The sequence below is a fragment of the Rhinatrema bivittatum genome, chromosome 14 (genome assembly GCF_901001135.1).
Source record: "Rhinatrema bivittatum chromosome 14, aRhiBiv1.1, whole genome shotgun sequence".
NCBI classification, from domain to species: domain Eukaryota; kingdom Metazoa; phylum Chordata; class Amphibia; order Gymnophiona; family Rhinatrematidae; genus Rhinatrema; species Rhinatrema bivittatum.
This window is the reverse complement of record NC_042628.1, coordinates 72,191,498-72,213,307: the sequence shown is the minus strand read 5'-3', so window position 1 is coordinate 72,213,307 and position 21,810 is coordinate 72,191,498. Positions and strand designations below refer to the sequence as shown.

The window sequence follows — 21,810 nt, the reverse complement described above, 5'->3', positions numbered from 1 at the left end:
GTATCTAGAGAAGTAACTAGATGGAATAAATTCAACGAGGTGTCAATATTAGAGAATATGATAAAAAACCTAAACCCATATTGTTGCGGTTCTGTTCGCAGGCCTAGCCACGAGCAGCTCCTTACCTTGCCGGCCCAACTCCCCCGACGCCACAGCTCGTCACACCAAGCAGTCAGGAGTCCGCCCACTGTTCCTCCTGCACGGCGGGCCTTGCCACCTGCCGACCAGACTGTCCTCGCGCCGCCACCGCCATCTTCGCTGTGGTCCGAAGGCCGCAGTCTCTGGACTTCCTTGCGGCATGGAGCCACTCCTCCACCTGCCTCTCTCGGCTTGAGAGCCGCCGACAACGCTGGGCCTGCTCCTCGGCCCGCCCTGTTCCTCCTCGTCTCAGTGGCAGCATAGCTGCTGTCCAGGGTCCTGCCCCCTCTGCCTAGGGGGCGCGGCCGCATCTCCTCTGTACTTAAAGGGCCAGTAGGGAGTGGTTCCTCTGGCTCCTCCTGAACTCCTCCCAGGGAGTTGCCTTCTTCAGCCCTATATAAGGGCTCTTCAGTCATTCAGTCCTTGCTTCGGCAAGGGGCTAGTCCTCCCATGGGCTCCTCATCTCCAGCTCCTAACCAGGTATTTCTGATCTTCATCCACGGATCTTCTTGTGTCTTCCTGGTCTCTGTTCTGATGTTCCTGATGTTCCAGTGATGTTCCAGTGAAGTTCCTGATGTTCCAAGTTCCGTGTGCTCCCCAGCCTTATGTATCTTGTCCTAATGCTCCAGGTCCTGTGGAGATTCCTTGCTTTTAATCTGAGCTTCCAAGTTCCAAGTTTTATCTTTGTCTTTCCAAGTCCCGACTCCGGAGGATCTAAGGGGTTAGTGCAATCCTGCGCTACGAGACTTCCTGAGCCTGTCCCACTCCCCTCGTGGTCCTGAACCAGCCGCTCGACTGTGCAGGGCACATAGGGGACAGTGCGGTCCGCGACCAGCCCCACGTGCTGTGTAGGGTGCCTGAGGGTCTTGCTCATCCCTCTCTGTTTCCTGTCTTCGTCCCAAGCTACGTCTGAGTCTTCATTCCAAGCTGCACTGCCTTCGGCCTTCTCCCACTGTGACCTCTGTCCGGCTTGCCGCCTCTGTTGCACCCTGTGGCAGGTCCGGAAGGGCTTGGAGTAGTCGGAGGACCACTCAGAGACCACCATTGCGTTGGTGGTCTCATGGGCGTGCAGGTCGGTGGAGGATTCGAGGCTCCTGACTCCCAGACTTGGACTGTTCACACTGCAAGGGCACATACTCTCCTCGTCCCACACTGGAGAGCTCCCAGTTGTGCTCCGTCCCATCGTTAGCGCAACACATATAATTGATGCAATTCCCACTTTAGCACTAAAACCCCCTAAAACAATTGATAGCCCCAATTATTGCTAATATTGTTAATCTTTCATTAAAGGAAGGAATCTTTCCAGATATACTAAAGGGAGCTATTATTAAACCCATTAAAAAGAAAAAAACTTTGGATTCATCTATGTTAAGCAACTACAGACCCGTTTCAAATTTACCTTTCATGGCTAAATTAATCAAAAAATCAATACAAATTCAATTGACCGAACACTTAGAAAACAATAACATAAAATATCCTTCCCAACATGGATTCAGAAAACATTTTAACATAAGAACATAAGAAATTGCCATGCTGGGTCAGACCAAGGGTCCATCAAGCCCAGCATCCTGTTTCCAACAGAGGCCAAAACCAGGCCACAAGAACCTGGCAAGTACCAAAACACTAAGTACCAAAACACTATTATTATCATTAACAGATACAATACTAAGGGGATTTGATAACGGCCAAAAATACCTTCTGATTCTACTTGACTTATCATCAGCATTCGATACGGTGAACCACGTAATATTATTAGACTTAAAGAAATAGGACTCAGTGGCGCTACCATTTCATGGTTTGAATCATATTTACAAAACCAATTTTTTCAAGTACAAATAAATAATACATTCTCAGAAAAAATCAGATTAGACATGGGAGTACCACAGGGATCAGCACTTTCAGCTACACTTTTTAATATTTATATAGATACCACTATGCCACCTTTTAGCGGGATTGGGGATTAGCCATTATTTTTATGCGGACGATATTCAGTTGATTTTACTGGTAACGGATAGCCTAGACAAAACATTGAAACTAGCAGCTATGTATCTAAACATAATCAAACAGAGTTTTAACACAGATGAAACTTATTATAAATATCGAGAAAACTGAATTTATGCATTTAGAAAGAAAAGCTTCAAAAATTACTCAAACACCAATAACTATTAATGACAATCTAACAATCAAACTGTCTGAAAAGGTACGTGATCTGGGAGTAATAATTGACAATGAAATTTGTTTAAAACAACATATAGCACAAAAGGTTAAGGAAGGTTACGGAAAGTTAATGATATTAAAACGATTAAAACCGTTATTAAGCCAAAAGGATTTTAGAACTATACTACACGCACTGAATTTTTCAACCATCGACTACTGCAATGCACTATTATTGGGCTTGCCAGATTGCACTATAAGACCATTACAGATATTGCAGAACAGGGCGGCAAGAATGTGTTTTAAATTGTGTGCTCGACCTTTGGGTGTTTACAAGAACAACTCAGAAACTAATTTACTCTACTACTCTTTATTGGATATCATTCACAGGATTATTTTATATCATTATATTATCTCATTCACAGCATACACAACATATGAACAAAAAATGAAACTGGATATATAGTTAAGTGACAAAAATGAGTATAAATACTTACATAATGGTTATAGCTAGCAAAGCTCTCGCGCAGGAACAAAAAAATGTCTCTATCTAACTTACTTCATTTCTGTTCTACTTTATATAGGTTAAAAGGCAAACACAGCAAACCAGCTGGTTTCTGCTTGCATGTTTTCATACCACAAATCTTATTGCCTTCTCTTGCTTAGTCTCTCCCTTATCTTGGTGCCCCGTGTGAGGCGACCGCGGCAGGACCTATCATCCTGTGTCTCACTAGTTCTTCTGTTATCTAGTTGTTTATGACTCTTCCTGCAGAGCCTGGCATTCCTCTTGCAAGTCTGGCATTCAAGGTTTCTGGTATTTAGCAGAAATAACATCAGTATATTCATCAATGGTGGATAAAACCGGGAATTGAACCCGGGGCATAATCATCAAATCCTCCCTTGTGAGCCAGAAAGGCTGCTGGCTCACACTGGCATTTGTTTCTTCACACAGGGGATTTAGCAACGAGGTGGGGGCCGTTCTTCACAATCCGAGGAGAAACTTTCCCTGACACCTCCCTTTTAACTATTCTCACTGTTCCACGGCCCTTCTATCTCTTACATGATTTGTGGTATGTACTATGCGAACAGACCATTATGCAAGCGAATGCAGACCGCCTGGAGCTCAGGGGCACATACCACAATCAGCACAAGCATTACCACCACCACCACCGCCGGTTGTTCCAGATCAGTTGCAATCTGGCCAACCCTCGCAATACCCTGTGTGGGGGCCTTCTGATACATATTGACAAAATGCAGGGAACGAAGGGATCGTACACGGAGACACTGTGTTTTTACAGACCTCAGAACCATTTATTCAGTTGTTAGTAGGTCCCCACCAGACCCCGATGCAGTTTTTAATTGATACGGGCGCCACTTCATCTGTTATCTGTGTAAAGCCAAATGCTGTTAAAAGATCTCTGGAAACCTACTATCGGCTTCGATGGGAAGCCTAGTGAGACACATTTAACTGAATTAACCCCAGTGGTTATTAAAACCACGCAAGGTAAAAGGGAGGCATCCGTGAAATTCTTGATTGCTGAACATTGTCCTGTAAATTTATTAGGGCGAGATTTACTGACCCAATTTGGATTAACTTTAACGTTTAAAATTCCTGCGGTTAAAAGCCTTCTTTCATTAGTTACAACTGTAGGAAACGGAGAAGAAAGTGAAATCCCGAATGAATGGAAATGGGATCAGTTACCCTTAGATTTATGGAGCACAGAAGAGGCTCCTTATGGTAGAGCAAAATCAGCTCAGGCCTACCAAATTAATATGATGTCAGGTAAACAGGGGCCATTTGTGAGTCCTTACCCAGTTAAAGAAAAATTAATGAAATCTACTTTGAAACATATTGCACAACTTTTAACCCATGGTATTCTTGAGGAATCACAATCACCCTATAATACCCCTTTGTTCCCTGTACCAAAAGGAGAAAATGATGTCAGAATTGTTCATGATTTACGTGCTTTGAATGATGTTGTGATTCCACAATATCCAGTTTGCGCTAACCCTCTGATGTTATTACAAACTCAGCCTATATATAAGTTTAATTCTGTCACTGATTTATCTAATGCATTCTTTGCAATTCCATTACATGCGGCTTCCCGTGATTTAACATCCTTTGTATTAGGCACTAAGGCATATCGATGGACTCGAATGCCACAAGGGTTCACGGATAGCCCGACTGTTTTCTCAAAACAATTAAACAAGGATCTAGAACAGTTTAGGAATAAATTACCAAATTCTGTATCCCTGTTCACCTATGTTGATGATATATTGCTTTCAGCTGATAATAAAGCAGAATGTTGGGAATGGACATATAAACTGTTACAAGTATTGGGTGAAGCTGGATACAAGTGTAATCGAAAGAAATGTATATTAGCTAAAACTCAAGTTAATTTCCTGGGACAAATAATATCCTCAACTACTAAATATATAACAAAAGATTTGCTGTTAGAGTTGCAGAAACAAGAGTTACCCCACAATTTAAAACAATTAAGAGGTTTGTTGGGAACATTTAACTATTGTAGACAATGGATACCAGGATATTCTGCGCGCATTTCACCTCTACTGAGGCACCTACAGGTACTGGCTGGTACCAGCTCTAATGCGCAGGTGATTTTGACTGAAAATGACGAAATGATTATACGAGAATTATTACAGGCATTGTTACAAGCTGAACCTCTAGGTACGGTAGACCCCCGATTGAATGTACATATTTGGGTCCGAGATATGGGACATACATGGGCTGCTTTTGTAAATCAGGAAGATACCCCGAAACGAGCAGTAGCATTTCTATCTGGTTCTTTTAGCCCAGTGGAAATGGCTCTCCCTGAGATCCCAAAGTTACTAACAGCCATTGTTGCAGCAGTTGGGAAATGGCGGGCTGTCATGCCATACAGCGCGTTAATATTACACTGCGCTCATTCCATACATTATTTGTTATCAACTAGTCAAGCGGCATTGACAGCATCTAGATTTGGTAAATATCAAGCAGTATTAAATGGCCAGAATATTGTGACGGCACCCCTTACGAAAGCTCAGAATAAATTACTAGACTGTTTCTTTCCCAGTACTAATCAACAGCAGATGGAAAGAAAAGATATCCCAGAACTATTACTAATACAATTTGACCCTCTTGAGGCGGGACTAATATGGTTTACAGATGGAGCTCAGAGGGATCAACGAGCAGCATTTGCTGCGGTGCAAGTGACACCGGACTTAAGTATCATTTCTAAATTACAATATCATACACAAAACGGAGTCACAGCACAAGAAGCTGAACTATTGGCTGTGATAGCAGCCCTCAAAGCCGCAGGTAATGATAGAGATTGTACGATTTACACTGACAGTTCTTATGTAGTTAGTTCCTTACAATATCATTTGTTAAAATGGAAAAGAAGGGGCATGATAACTGCTGCGGGGCAACCCTTACAACACATTCATAATTGGCAACAAATACTTACTTTGTTATCACAAAGGGAAGGTGTTGGTTCTCGAACTGCTATAGTATGGATGCCAGCACATACAGGGAACACGAGTTTTGAGGCGAAGGGCAATGACTTAGCAGATAAAGCTGCTACAGAAATCCTTACCGTGCACTTAATGGCCATGCAAACACGGTTTAATCCAGAAATGAGTCATACTCCATATCCAATGCCATTGGATATATTCCATGAACAACCCAGTTGTGAGGAATTACAGAAATGGATAACAATTGGATGTTACCAAAAAGGTAAAAAATGGCTGCACCCTAATGGAAAAAAATGTTTAACTACATCAGAAGTGTTGCGGTATTTCTGTGCATGGCATGCAACCATGCATCTGTCTGCCACCGCGTTATTAGCTGGTATACAAAGTACTCACTGGAATTTTGATTCCAGTGATTACTTTGTATACCAGCTAATAACGCGGTGGCAGACAGATGCATGGTTGCATGCCATGCACAGAAATACCGCAACACTTCTGATGTAGTTAAACAATTATATATTTGGCACCCACGTGTGATGGAAATGTTTCATTATATAGTAAGCAAGAATCACTAGCATTAGCTTTAACTTTGATTAGTGTACCTGCTTTGGCTATGCATGCCAACATTGAAGTCACAAAACTGGCTTGTACATTAGCAAAATCTATTAATACTACTTCCAAAGCTTTAGCTTTATTGAATCAAGAGCAAGCAGTAGTGATAAGCGGCAACTGGGTATCATTTGCAATATCATTCGGGACCTTACACACTGGAATAAGACAAGATCCCAACATTGAATGTAAATCTAAACTATACGTCAAACAAAAGGAAGTGACATTTGTAATATTGGCTAAACGCAGCCACAGATTGTGTTGAAAACGTGTAGGAAGTGAATCAGTTTCTATGTCAAAAATACTGGATGCTGAAGAGTTCAATTCCCCCCATAGTCCCAGACAAAGGATAACAGTCCAAACAAATGTAGTCAAGTTGGGCATGACGTTATGGACTGGGTCTGTAGGAGCAAATATCTGACAAGTGTACCCAGGTGGAATGTTCTGTTAAACGAGCAGCAGTGTGGCTCAACCCTGTGATAGTGAATGGACCAAAGTAGATCGGATCCTTCCAAGTCTTGTGTGTATAATTCTTTCTCAGCACTTGATCACCTACAGAAAAAGAAGCACAAAACGTCTTTTTAGGGGCTTTCAATGATTCAGCCTGTACCAGGTCTGCTGCCATTGCCATTAGGGGTTGCACCTTTTTCCAATATTCCACTTGGGTATCAGTTCGTTTTACTATCATCGGATTCATAATCCGTCCTGCCTGTAATTGGAATGGAGTAATTTTATGAATGGTACCTGGCGTGTTACGTATAATCATCAAGGCTAGTGGTAGTACATCTAACCAGGTATATAATTTTTTTGTCTTATTTTTATTCAGTGCTGTGAGCAATACTCTTAGTTTTGTTTTCAATATCCCATTATAGCGTTCTACCAAACCATTTGATGTTGGCTTATAAATAGATACACGTCGGTGGATAATATCACAAACTTCTTGTAACTCTCTCATAATTTGGTTATTAAAGTGTGTACCATTATCGGATACAATTTTGATTGGGCAACCATGAGTAGGCAAAATTCCATGCAAGAAGGTATCAATGACAACATGAGCTGTTTCTTTTGTACATGGAAAAGCTTCGATCCAATGTGAAAAGCTATCTACCCATACCAATACATACCGTTTTCCTTTGATTGCTTCAAGCATATCAGTGTAATCAATGTGCCATTCCAAACCTGGTCCCTGGGGAATAGGCAAACTTCCAGGACTCACAGCTGGGCCTCGACGAGCTATATGAGTAGAACAAACTAGACAGTTATGAATTACCTGTACAGCTAAAGCATATAAATTTTGATTCCAGTGATTACTTTGTATACCAGCTAATAACGCGGTGGCAGACAGATGCATGGTTGCATGCCATGCACAGAAATACCGCAACACTTCTGATGTAGTTAAACATTTTTTTCCATTAGGGTGCAGCCATTTTTTACCTTTTTGGTAACATCCAATTGTTATCCATTTCTGTAATTCCTCACCACTGGGTTGTTCATGGAATATATCCAATGGCATTGGATATGGAGTATGACTCATTTCTGGATTAAACCAGATGATAGAGGTGACTTGTGGAGGGTACGCAACAGGCAATCTGTATTAAGGAATGCAAGGGAAAAGATAAGGGAGAGACTAAGCAAGAGAAGGCAATAAGATTTGTGGTATGAAAACATGCAAGCAGAAACCAGCTGGTTTGCTGTGTTTGCCTTTTAACCTATATAAAGTAGAACAGAAATGAAGTAATTTAGATAGAGACATTTTTTTGTTCCTGCGCGAGAGCTTTGCTAGCTATAACCATTATGTAAGTATTTATACTCATTTTTGTCACTTAACTATATATCCAGTTTCATTTTTTGTTCATATGTTGTGTATGCTGTGAATGAGATAATATAATGATATAAAATAATCCTGTGAATGATATCCAATAAAGAGTAGTAGAGTAAATTAGTTTCTGAGTTGTTCTTGTAAACACCCAAAGGTCGAGCACACAATTTAAAACAAATGTTAACAGGAAGTAGAAGAAAAGATCACATTACGCCTGTATTAGAGGAACTACACTGGCTCCCAGTAGAATACCACATACAATACAAACTGATTTACGATGAACATGCAACCTGGCTTAACACAACAATACGATTACACACTCCACAGAGGGCTCTCCAATCAGCTAACAAAGGTTTACTACCAATTCCGTCAATAAAAACTGCACGTCTCACACAGGTCAGGTCAGGCTACGCACGTATCTTATAAAATCCGGCGTACTTTTGATTGCGCCTGGTGCACGAACAAAAGTACGCGTGGGCGTACATTTATAAAATCTACCCCTGTATGAGTGTTACCATCTGGTTCAGTACATGAACTCTGCATACCTGCCTACTCACTATATTTCAGTCTCTCTCCAGCTCAGCCTCCAGGGATCGCTGTTCCAGTATCTGAGGGACTACAGCCCAGCCGGGCGTTCCAGCTCACTACTGCCACCTCTGGTGGTTCAGTATACTGTCTATTAAAAGAACTAGTGTGTGTCTGTCTCCATACTCTGAGCCTGACCGGTGGTCCCTCTCGGGATCTTCCCCCGGGGGCGTGGTCATCTGCCACCGGTCCAAGGATCCACCCACAACTCTCCTAAATAACAAACAGATTGGTAATCCCAAGCAGCCTGTTAACTCTGAGCTTAACAGATTGCTAACTGCATGGATCCGGCACAACTGAATGCCTTGCAGGCCATACTGGGCCTGGCCTAGCGCATAATGGAGCAGCAAGATGCCTTGGAGAAATTTACTGCAGCATTTCATCAGCCTCACACACAGAAGGTTCAAGGCACAGCCTCCAACCAAGAAGGTCAGTCACCGGAGGTAACTTTAAAGACTGCTGTACCACTGGCGGCTCCAATCCGCTTTTCTGGAGAAATCCAGAAGACCCAGGGCTTTTTGAACCAGTGCTGCATGCACTTTGCCTTACAGCCGTCTCTATTTCCTACAGCTCTCTCCAAGACTACCTACATCCTTTCATACCTGGATGGTAGGGCCTTGTCCTGGGCATCTATCTTGTGGGAACACAAGGATTCCATTTTGCAGGACATAGAAGGATTTATGGACTTATTTAAATCTGTTTTCGATGAACCTGCTCGAATGTCTGTAGCCGGTTTTGCTTTAGTGGATTTGAAGCAAGGCAGCAGATCATTGGCTGAATTTGCCATCGAGTTCAAAACTCTTGTGGCAGAGCTACGCTGGGACCCCAGATGTCTCAAGACTCTCTTTTGCAGAGGCCTGGATAACCGTTTGAAGGATGATCTGGTCGCTCGCCAAACACCTGACTCTCTGGACGAATTAATATCCCTGGCTACTCGGATTGATCTATGTCTCCGGGACAAGGTAAAGGAACTCCGGCCTAGGGGTGTTACCTGGGTTGAAACAGGCCAGTGCTGTCTCTACACCTTGGATGGTTCCAGTAGTCCCTGCTGCTGATACAGATGAACCTATGCAACTTGGTCACGGTCGCTTGACCTCCAAAGAGAGAAGATTTCGGAAGAAGCTCGGCCTATGCACGTACTGTGGTCAGCCCGGCCATAATGTCTCCACATGCTCCATTCGTCCGGAAAACGGACGGGCCTAAGTCCTGCAGGAGGACTGTTCTTAGGCCATACCATGACATCACCTCCGCTCTCTCTCCCAGCCTCTTTGACCTACGGACCGATCACGGTTCAGACTCCTGCCCTAGTGGACTCAGGAGCAGGAGGCAACTTCATTCTCAGACGTCTAGTGGAAGACATGAGGAGTCCCCTCATCAAATTAGAAGATCCACTATTGTGTTACAACTTGAAGTGGGTTTTGGACGTTCCCCAACTTCGCTACTTCCACTGAAGATCTCAGTGACGTCCCCAGCAGCTCATCCATCACTGCTGATATCTACAACATACTCAGTGAATTTTCTTCCAAGATTCAAGATCTACCTGTCATCAATGCAGAAGACAAATTAGAACTCAAATTCACAGAGATTCTGGATGTTCATAAAAGAGGCAAGACTTTTGAATACCTTCTATAATGGGAAGGTTTCGGTCCCGAAGAAAACTCATGGGACCCTCAGACCAATATCCTGGAGAAAGAGATGCTTCGTCAGTTCCACCTCGCGCATCCTTCAAAACCTAAGCCTGGTACCCGAAGAGGAAATCGCCTTTTGAAGGGGGGTACTGTTGTGTCCGTCGGTTCCCAATGCCCTCTCTTCGCCCTCCTTACCTCTTTGGCGCCTCCCTCTTTATCCGCAGGAAGATTGGCTGCCGCGGCGTTCTTCTGCCGAAGTCCTCCAGTGTCCCCGGACCAGCTGGACGCTGCAAACTGCCATGTTTCCTGGAGGGCGCACAGCGCGGCCCCGACTGAAATACCGGCGATGGCATGAACCTCGGGGGCGTCCCCCGAAGATGACGTCACCCGCGACGGATATATAAGGTCTTAGAATTTGCTAACACATCGAGTTAGCAAGGGGTTACACTACCTAAGCTACTCTGCCTCCTCGGACTTACTAGGGGTACCCGCTCCTCGGGGGCCTCTCTCTCTCCTTTGTTTTTCAGGTGACAGTCTGGAACCGGTACTCGCTCCTCGAGGGCCCTCGTTCCCAGACTTGCTCGGTACTCTCTTCTGCCTGGAAGTCATCACTGCCAACTACATCAGTGAGTTACCATCGCTCTCTCAGAGCTTTCCCTGGAACCAGGTACTCGCTCCTCGAGGGCCTATACATTCCAGCTCCTGGGCTTCTATGAGACATTGTGTGAGTGTTACCATCTGGTTCAGTACATGAACTCTGCATACTCTGCCTACTCACTATATTTCAGTTTCTCTACAGTTCAGCCTCCAGGGATCGCTGTTCCAGTATCTGAAGGACTACAGCCCAGCTGGGCATTCCAGCTCACTATTGCCACCTCTGGTGGTTCAGTAAACTGTCTAATAAAAGAACTTGTGTGTGTCTGTCTCCATACTCTGAGCCTGACCGGTGGTCCTTCTCGGGATCTTCCCCCAGGGGTGTGGTCATCTGCCACCTGTCCAAGGATCCACCCACAACTCTCCTAAATAACAGATTGCTAATCCCAAGCAGACTGTTAACTCCAAACTGAACACCTCCGAGCTGGGTTGGCAGGAGGACTGCTTCCGACCCATTTTTCTGGATGTGCTGTCTTCCCCACTGAAGGACGAACTCGCAGCCCCCGAACGTCCTGACTCCCTGGAGGGGCTGATCGACCTAGCCAGTTGTATAGATTGTCGGGCCCAAGAGCACATCTGGGAGCTGCGGCCTCCCCATCGCCCTCCTTCTGAAACATCTCATTTGGCTTTCATTGGAGGGGGACCCCGTTGGGAGCTTGTAACCCCTGAACTTCTGAAGAACCCATGCTCTTGGGCCGGGGCAAATTATCTCCCGAAGAGCGCCTTCACAGCAGACAGTCGGGGCTCTGTCTGTACTGTGGAGCCACAGGGCATCAACTGACCAAATGCCCAGTCCACCAATGAAACTTTTTGGCTTAGGGCCAGCAGGGGCCCTGACCCTAGGCACTGCCAATCCTGCCAGACTCTCTTGCGACACCCCGGTCACCTCAGGACCTGGTGGAAACTTCCTGTGGGAGAACCTGGCTCATCACCTGCAAATTCCCATCAAGATGCTTGAGGTACCCCTGTCCATCGCCTCCATACACGGGGATCCTCTTGCAGGGAGGATATCCCGGGTCACCATACCCATCCAACTGCAGGTCGGCATCCTCCACCACGAGCAAATTGAGTTCTACATCCTGGAAAAGTCCATCCACCCGGTGGTCTTGGATCTGCCGTGGCTCCAATGCCACTCCCCCCAGTTCGACTGGGCCAGCCTGCAGCTCTCCGAGTGGGGTCCTCGCTGCCGGGAGCCCTGCCGTAAGCTTGCTGAACCGGTGGAGGTTTCCCAGCCTCTCTCCCTTTCCACTGCAACCCCTGGGATACCAGCACCTTACTCCAACTACGCCGACGTTTTTTCTAAGCAGAGGGCCGATATCCTACCATCTCTCCAAAAATTCGACTATGCCATCAAACTCTTGCCCAGGACCTCTCCCCCTTGGGGTTGGGTCTACCCACTTTCCATTCCCGAAACTCAGGCGATGGCCGATTACATCAAGGAAAAACTGGCGAAAGGCTTTATCAGGCCCTCTTCATCACCCACAGGGGCTGGCTTCTTCTTTGTCACCAAGAAGGATGGGTCCCTTGCCCCTGTATTGATTACATGGGGCTCAACGCCATCACCCGCAAAGATAAATATCCACTACCCTTAATCAACGAGCTTTTCGTCCACCTGCAAGGCGCCACCATCTTCTCCAAGCATGACTTAAGGGGTGCCTACAATCTAGTCCGGATTCACCCTACGGACGTCTGGAAGACCCCCTTTGCAGTGCTCTGGCGGTCTTCCAACAAATGATGAGCGAAATATTCCAGGACCTACCCTACTCCAAGGTACTCATCTATCTGGATGACATCCTGATTTACTCCTGGGATCTACAGATACACCGGCAGGATGTGCGCCAAGTCCTTCAGTGTCTCCAGGATCATAACTTGTATGCCAAACTGGGCAAGTGTGTTTTTGATAAGCCGGGCCTACCCTTCCTTGGCTACATTGTTTCCAGGAATGGCTTCGCCATGGACCCCAGCAAGCTCCAGTCAATCCGAGATTGGCCCCAACCATCCAGCCTGTGCACACTCCAGTGCTTTCTGGGATTCGCCAACTACTACCACCAGTTCATCGCCAACTACTCCATCATTGCAGCGCCCCTCACAGCCCTCATCAAGAAGGGTGCGGACCCGAAGAATTGGACGCCAGAAGCCATCTCGGCATTTTGGACCCTCAAGGAGGCTTTTCTTCAAAGGCCATGCCTGCAACAACTGGGCCCCTCCTCTGTGGGGGTTGGGGCTGTCCTCAGCCAATGCTCTCCCAAGGGCAAGCTCCATCCATGCTCATTCTACTCACACAAGTTCACATCCACCGAAAGCAACTATGGAGTTGATGATCACGAGTTGCTCACCATCAAGCTGGCCCTGGAAGAGTTGTGCCCCTGGCTCGAGGAAGCGCAACACCGGTTCGTTGTCTGCACCGACCACAAGAATCTCGAGCACTTGAAACAAGCCCAGCGTCTCAACGCCAGGCAAGCTCATTGGTCGCTCTTCTTTTCTCGGTTTGATTTTGACCTCAGATACCGCCCAGGAGAGAAGAACCTACAAGCGGATGCGTTGTCACGCTCAATTGAACCGAAAGACGTACCTGACGCTCTTCAGCACATCATCGACCCTGCTCGCATTCACCTGCTTGCCTCCATCGGGAAGATGGTAGTCCCCGCAGACTCTGTGAAAGGGTCTTGCGCTGGGCCCATGTCTCTCAGCTCACTGGGCACTCCAGGCGGGCCCACACCTTAAGCCTACTCCAGCGGTATTACTAGTGGCCCAACATAATCCAGGACGCCCAAGCCTACATAGATTCCAGTGCCACATGTGCCCAACAGAAGGTGCCCATGGGCTGCCCATGGGGGATCCTATAACCTTTACCCATTCCAAAGGTTCCGTAGTTTCATGTATCCATGGACTTCGTGGTAGACCTCCCTAAATCCAATGGTCATACCACAATCTGGGTAATCATGGACCGCTTTTCTAAGATGGCCCATTTCTTCCCTCTGCCTGCTCTGCCGTCTGCTCCTGAACTAACCCGCCTCTTCTTTATCCAATCTTCCGGCTACACGGTCTGTCCAAGTATATTACTTCTGACTGTGGGCCCCAGTTTGTAGCTTGGAACTGGTGAACCCTCTGCCAAAAGTTCGGGGTAAAGTTATGCCTCACCACTGCGTACCAGGATGCTGGGCTTGATGGACCCTTGGTCTGACCCAGTATGGCATTTTCTTAAGTGAATGGACAGGCAAAGCGCACCAATCGCTCCCTGAAAACTTTCCTGAGGGCCTACTCCAACGAGCAACAGGACAATTGGGTGCAACTGCTACCCTGGGCGGAATTTTCACATAATTTCCACGTCTGCGAATCCACGGGAGCCTCACCTTTCTTGATTGTCTATGGCTGACAACCATATTCTCCTTTGCCTGTACGCCTATCTGTCTCTTCTCCTGCGGCCCAAGCCACTGCCTAAGCTCTTCAGGCGGTGTGGGTTCATACAACTAAGATGCTCCAGGAGGCCGCTAACCGCACCAAGAAAACCACAGACGCTCACCGCAGGCCAGCATCAGTCTTCCACCTGGGAAATAGTGTGGCTGAGCATATGCCACATATGCCTGAAATTGTCTTCGCAATGGTTGGCACCCAAGTACATTGGTCCATTCTCAGTTGCAAGACGCGTTGGACCAGTCTCCTACCAGCTCCGTCTCCCGCACTCCTTACGAATCCACAACACATTCCACATTTCATTACTCAAGCCGCTGGTCCTATTGTGTCCATCTCGCAAACCTCCCAAATCTCCTCCGCTGTCCTCAGACCTGGACCCTACCTACCAGGTTCAGGAGGTCCTCGACGTCCGGAAGAGAGGGCAAAGGTAGGAATACCTTCTCTCCTGGGAGGGATATGGCCCCGAAGAGAATTCGTGGGAGCCAGCATCTAACATACTGGACAAAGAACTTTTGAGACAATTCCATGCAGCTCATCCTGGTAAGCCCAGACCTCCCGGGGGCTACTGTTACAATTTCCAGTCTCAAGAAGCCTGTTCCTACCTCCTAGCACCGGGCCTGGGCCACAGATCTCTTCTCTTTGGCCACACCTGGCGGTCGTCGCCGCGCTCCTGCCGCCTCCCGGCTCAGCCCAGGACTGCTCCTCGCTCTCCCCTCTGCGGCGGAGGTGTGCTGCTGCTTCAACCTCCGCGCGGGCCAACTCCCAGCCGTGGCACGGGAACGATGCCATGCCGTCCATGCTGACGCAACTGCCCTGCTTGGCCCCTGCTACTAGGCACGCGTGCGCACTGCCAGCCAGCATTTAAAGGAGCCGCGGTGGGAAAAACTCCTGCGGCCCCTAGTGATGATGTTTCCAGCCTTGAGTATTTAAGGCAAGCTCTGACAGTCAGAGCTTGCCTTGGCAATGGGTCTCCTTGCTCTCGTTTGCTTGAGTTCCTGAGTTGCTGCTCCAGTGCCTGCGCTCCTGCTCCTGCACCCATCTCTGGTCCCTGTTCCTGCCCTGGATCTTCTAGTTCCAGCTCCCACTTGTTCCTTGCTTCCTTGGACAGACCTCCTCCTGCCTGACCTCTGGACCGGACCTGACCTCGCATCCTGCCGCCTGCCTCTGACCTCTGGACCAAACCTGACTACGCATCCTGCCGCCAGCCTCTGAATCCTGGACCAGGCCTGCCCACACTCTCCGCCTGCCTGTCCCACTGGACTGGATCTGACTCCACTCTTGGCTTCGGCCTCAGGCCTCTCTCTGCTGGCTGCCACCCTGCTCTCTCGCCAACTCTCTGGGATCATCCATGCAGAGGCCACCTAAGACCAGCTGGCTCGATACCCAAGGGCTCAACTTGCGGAGAATGTGGGCTGGTACTGGTGAACCTCCAGCTGGCCTCTGCTTCCCATCCGGCCTCGCCACCCGACGGTGGGGACCCGTGGGGGTTTCCCCCACAGGTGGCGCCAACACCACCTCGGGCCAAGGGTCCACGAACACAACACCTTCTATTCGGAATATACACAATGCAAATAAGAGACCAAACGTTTTCCATAGCAGGCTTTCCAAGTTGTGGAACTCTCTTCCAGAGTCATTACATCAGAAAACAGAAACTAAGAGTTTCAAGCGAGAACTGAAAACATGGCTTTTTAGAAATGCATACGATTTAACGTAAAATTACAATATGCTGATAATTTCATCGTCGGTACAAGAGATAATGTTAGTGGAGTGAGCAATAAGTAATGAACGACGTAAAGTGTTTTGTTAGTAGAATTAGAATTTGTATTTACTGTTGGGACATCCCCCCCCCCCCCCAAAAAAAAGTATGAATATGAACTAGATTATATATTTACTACTGTGATGTCCTAGAATATGTATGAATATGAACTAGAATATGTATTTGTTGTGGTGTTCACACTCTTGCTCACGTTAACCACTCTATATTGCTGTTGGGACTATTGGTGCACATGAAACACATACATTCAAATACCAAATATGTCCACTATTCTCTCAACAATCACAAGACGCCATAAATATAATAACCATCATACTAGGCTTCATCATGTAGTATTCAAACTACATGATTTACTCTGTGAAATAGTCCAACTATTCGTTTCCTTGTGAAAAAAATGTTTTTAGTTAATTTTTGAATGCTATTATAACTATAAGTGTACCAACTATTACTTCAACTCTTTTTGGATATATTATAATTTTGCACTTATCTTTGAATTCTAACGCCCCATATTCCCGAACAAGGTATCTTGTGATTGTTTGAGGGAATAGTGGACACATTTGGTAATTGAATGTATGTGTTTGTTGTAGTGCTAACATCACATACTGTGTTGACACAGTATATGATTGCTGACCAAGAATATGAATGCTGATACTGTAAACCATTGTGATCTTCTTGTGGAACGACAGAATATGAAATGCCTAAATAAATAAAAATCTGGATAATTCCAAAATCCAAAGTAATATAGGTAAATTATCCAGACAAATCTGGACGTAGCTCACAATAATCCTAAAGTTATCTGGGTACACTGTAAACCTACCCAGCTATATTCAGAATATGTCTGGTTAGCTTTAATGTTATCCACATAACGTTATTCGGTTAACTTTATTCCAGTTTATTCAGCAGGAGACTTATCCTGCTGAATAAACTGGTTTATTCAGCAGGATAAGTCCATATTCAGTAAACCATTTTCTGGTTTACTGAATATGGACCTCTCAAACTTCTTTACTCCATGCAGGAATTATATCAAAATCATCTTTGGTTTGACTTTAGAAAAGAGATCTTTCAGGGTTTAAACACTCTGACTGTCCATGCCAATCTCACCCCTTCAGGGCAAGAGTGAATTAGCGAGCAGAGTGGCTCTTCATTATTCTGCACTGTCTGGTCAAGCCTCTACCTCACCCAATGACTACTAGACATATGCATTGCTGTACAGATACTCATAAGAGACAGTCCCTGCTCCATTGAGCTTACAATCTACCTACTAGAAATATACATGACAAACATCTATGAGAAGTATATTTACTGAAGACATGTGGTTAGAATTTAAAAGTAGTCTGAAAATGTGAATTTTTAGGCAGAGAAGGTGCATGACGCATTGAATCAGGAAGTCTATTGCATGCATACAGTGCAGCAAGGTGGAAAACGTGGAGTTGGGAGTTGGCGGTAGAGGAGAAGGGTACAGATAAGAGTGACTTGCTCAGTGAATTGAGTTTATGAGGAGGGGTGTAAGGAGACAAAAGGAAAGATAGGCAATGAGGAGCTGCAGAGTGAATGCATTTGTAGGGGAGTAAGAAAATTTTAAATTGTATGCAGACACGGACAAGGAGCCAATGTAGCAACTTGCAAAGAGAGGTTACATGGTCATAGTGATGCTGCTGAAGGACGATAAAGTCATGCAGCCAAATTTTGAAGATTGCAGTGGAGAAAGACAGTTCAGCGGGAGAGCCACCAACAGCAAGTTGCAAACGTTTAAGCAGAAGGTGATAAGAGAGTGGATGAGTCTTTTGGTAGATTGCTCAGAAAGGAAGAGACAGATTTTTGCAATATTTTAGAAGAAGAAATGACACACTTTAGCACTGTCTTGGATGTGTGTAGAGAAGGAGAGAGAGGCATCAAAGATGAACCCAAGATTATGGGCCACGGTTACAGGAAGAATGAGAAAAAGAGGGAAGAGGGGAAATGGGATTTATGGGGAAGACAATAATTTTTGTCTTGGCCATGTGAAGTTTAAGGTGGTGGTGGTGGGATATCCAGGCAGCGATGTCAGACAAGCACTGAGATTTGGAACTGGATTCTTGGTGAAATTTCTGGCATAGAAAGACAGATCTGAGATTCATCAGCATAAAAGTGGAACTGAATGCTGTGGGAGGAGATCAGAGCACAAGGGAAGAAAGGAAAGAGAAAAAGGCCAAGGACTGAGCCTTGAGGTAAACCGCCTGATAGCGCTAGAGGAAGAACTACTAGAGCAGGGATGGCCAACTCCGGTGCTCAAAAGCCACAAACTGGCCTGATTTTCAAAATATCTACAATGAATATGCATTAGATATTTGAATACAATGGAGGCAGTGCATGCAAATCTATTTCATGCATAATCATTGTGGATGTCCTGAAAACCAGGTGGTTCTTGAGGACCAGAGTTGGCAACACCTGCACTAGTGAATACAATATGATGGAAGAGGTAGAAAGAAAACCAAGGTAGAGTAGATGGTGATTAGCGGTGTCAAAAGCAGCAAATAGGTCAAAAAGGATGAGAATCAAGTAAAGGACCTTGGCCTTGGCCATGAAGAAGTCATGGATACTATGGCACGAGCAGTCTCCATAAAACATAGAGGGCAAAAGCCAGACTGGAGCTGATCCAGAATGGCTTGAGAGGAAAGAAAGTCAAGAAAGCAGAAGTGAACGGCACATTCAAGCAGTGTGGATGTGAAAGGGAGGGAGGAGAAGGGACATTAGCAGGGCAGGTAGGGTCCAGTGAAGGGTTTTTGAGGAGTAGCCTGATCACAGCATATTTGAGAGAAGATGGGACAGTCGCAATAACAAGTGATCTTCTGAGGATGTGACAGATGGCGGGGATGATTGCAGGGAAGATGGGCCTGAGGAACCGGGTGGAAAGGGGATTAGAGGAACAAGTAGTGAGTTTGGAATTTGGAGGAGGAGAGAAGATGGGGCAGTTTCCTCCTTTCGGATTTCATTAAAGGGAGAAAGTGTGGCAGGGGCCAAAGGAAAGGGAGGTGAATTAAGTGAGGTTGGAGGCAGCAGTCTGATGGGGGATTCACAATTAATTGTGTCAATCTTTCCATGGAAAAAGTCAGCCCCTCCCCTCCTGTTCTCTGCAGGCTTCCTGGGAGAGGAGAGGCTGGAGCATGAAACAGAGAGCTTAGTTGGGGGGGGGGGGGGGGGGCTGAGAAAGAAAGATAGATAACTAAGCCCTATGTAGCTTCCTACAGATAACTGAATTACTTGGTGGGTGAAGGTCAGATTTGTTGATTGTGTAGCTGGGTGTAAACGATTTCAATGTATTAACTACCTTGGGGGATGTACGGTAGGTATTTATTTATTACAAGGATTTATTACTTACTCACCTACCTTAGAGTGAGGTACAAGATATTTAAGTGTTACACATCAACAAAATAGATAGTAGCAAAGATTGGGAACGGGGCAAGGGGCATGACTTATAGGGTAGCAGGAGGTAATGCAGTACGTATAATACAGAACAATTAGGGATGTCCATTCATTCAAAATGAATGCCTAAAATGCAATGAATGAGGCCACTTTCAGTTTATTCTGAATGGAACAAACTAAAAATAGCTTCCTATGAAAATACCTGAAAATTTAGGGGTATTTTTATATTTGTTGCCCCTCAAAGATAGACCTCTCACAGCCCTAGAGATACCCTCCCACCCTCCCAAAATTGAAAACAGTGCCTGGGCCTACTCTGATGCACTTCCCTGAGCCCAATTAGTGCCTCCCCATGACCCCCCCCCCCCCCCCCACCACCACCACCACCACTGCTAACACTAACAGTAAAAGAAGTCTGGGGCCTGGGCCTACTTGGCTGGACCTCTCTGGGCCCTTCTTCATCTCCATTAAAAATCTGCCCTCCCTAGCCCTAGACTCCTTAAGGGCAGGAGCGAGTGGGCTTCCTCGGAGGCCCATGAGAAGGGGATAAATGGAGGCGAGGAAGGACCCCGACTCTGGCGGATTCTAACGGGGGTGAGAGGGGCTCAGGGATGCCCAGTTGGGTAGATCAGGGCCCCAGGTTGTCACTTTCATGTTAGTTGTGGGAGGAGCATGGGGAGGCCCTGGCTGAGCCCAGGAAAGCCCATCTAGGCAGGCCACGGGTTCAGTTTTGTCAGAGCGGGAGGGTGCTTTCCGGGCTGTGAAGGACCTGTTTGGGTTTTTTTCCTTTAATTTTTTGTTTTGGATATTATTTTGCAGTTTAATGGGACATTTTCATTCAGCAAACAAACTGAACCCAAAAAATGAAACCTCCCGGAAACTAAAAAAACAAACCAAACCGAAACGTTTGGGGCTGCAAGACCCTACAATATATAAAACAGTGCAGTACAAATTCAAAGAAAAAGTTGACATTATATAGCACCTAACATATAAACTATTCCTGTAACTCCAGCAATGATTTTTTTAACTTTATTTTTTAATATTTGTATGACTAACAATGTTACATGTTTTTATGTACCCTGCCCCAAACTTTTGGAAGGTGCAGGTAACAAGTGATTTTAAATAAATAAGTACACATTGGCTTTAAGTATCCATGTGGAGTATAGCAGGGTCAGACTGGTGACAGTGAGCGGAGAGGTGAATGCTTGCTGAAAAAGATAGGTTTTATTTCACCTTGTGAGAGAATGGTAGCCAGTCTGGCCCCTGCTGGGAGGGATTGTCAGAGCCTGGGGAGGAGCAGGGTGGAGGACAGCCTGGAGTCTTTGGCAGCAGGAAGATGAAGGAGATCCGTTTCAGATCTCAGCCTTGCTGTGTAAAAGGAAAAGCTCTCTTTCAGATAGGCAGGAGCTAGTCCTTTTTGGAATCTGAAAGGAATATACTGGGTTTTAAATTGGGCTCAACAGGGAACTGGAAGCCAGTGGAGGTCACAGAGCATTGGTTACAGAAAGACAAGATAGAAGCTCTAATAAAGAAAGTGCCAACAGACTAGCTTGGGGTGCTGGATATAATATTTAATTTTTACATGAATTCCTAATATTATTTTCATGAAATGTGTTTTTTTTCAGGATGGCTGAAAAATTGCTCTGCCAGTTCACAATGATCTTTCTCCCCTTGCTGCTCTTTCCGAAGGGTGAGTGTTGCATCCTCTAATCCTTTCCGTACAACCTTCCCATGGAAGCAACAATCTTTTCCCACAGCAACTAAGAACGCTGCGGTTTGCCTGGTGGCTCTGGATCATGTGACCGTGCCTTGACTCTATCATGTGACCGTGCCTTGACTCTGCATCATGTGACCGTGCATTACCTTCTCTTCTGGGACTCTTTGATTGGTCGCTCTGTCATGTGACAGTGCACTAAATTCTATATCTCATGTCTCTTTAAGCCAGGTGAAAGGCAGCTGTAAACATGGACTCAGTACATCTCCTCGCTGGATCTCAGTCACTCGCTGGTGGGCTGAAGTGGTGGCCGCAATGATTTTGTTTACAAGTGTCTGACTGCCCCCTCCCCCCCCCCCTCCCCAATCATTCCTTGCCCCGCTCTTCTGCAGGGACGGCTCTAGATTGCTCCAAGGCCAACGTGAGTCAGGGAGGGAGGGTTTGCTGCTTC

At 46.0% G+C, this 21,810-nt stretch overlaps 1 protein-coding gene across 1 annotated transcript in view; it reads left to right on the top strand.

The window, feature by feature from the left end:
- Positions 1-21,274: 21,274 nt before the first annotated feature.
- LOC115076066 (B-cell receptor CD22-like) overlaps positions 21,275-21,810 on the top strand; it is a 100,437-nt gene continuing 99,901 nt past the window's right edge. Inside the window, exon 1 of the mRNA XM_029577179.1 lies at positions 21,275-21,335. Within this exon, the coding sequence (XP_029433039.1) occupies positions 21,302-21,335 (34 nt within the window). The 5' untranslated portion in view covers positions 21,275-21,301. The remainder of the gene's footprint in view (positions 21,336-21,810) is intronic.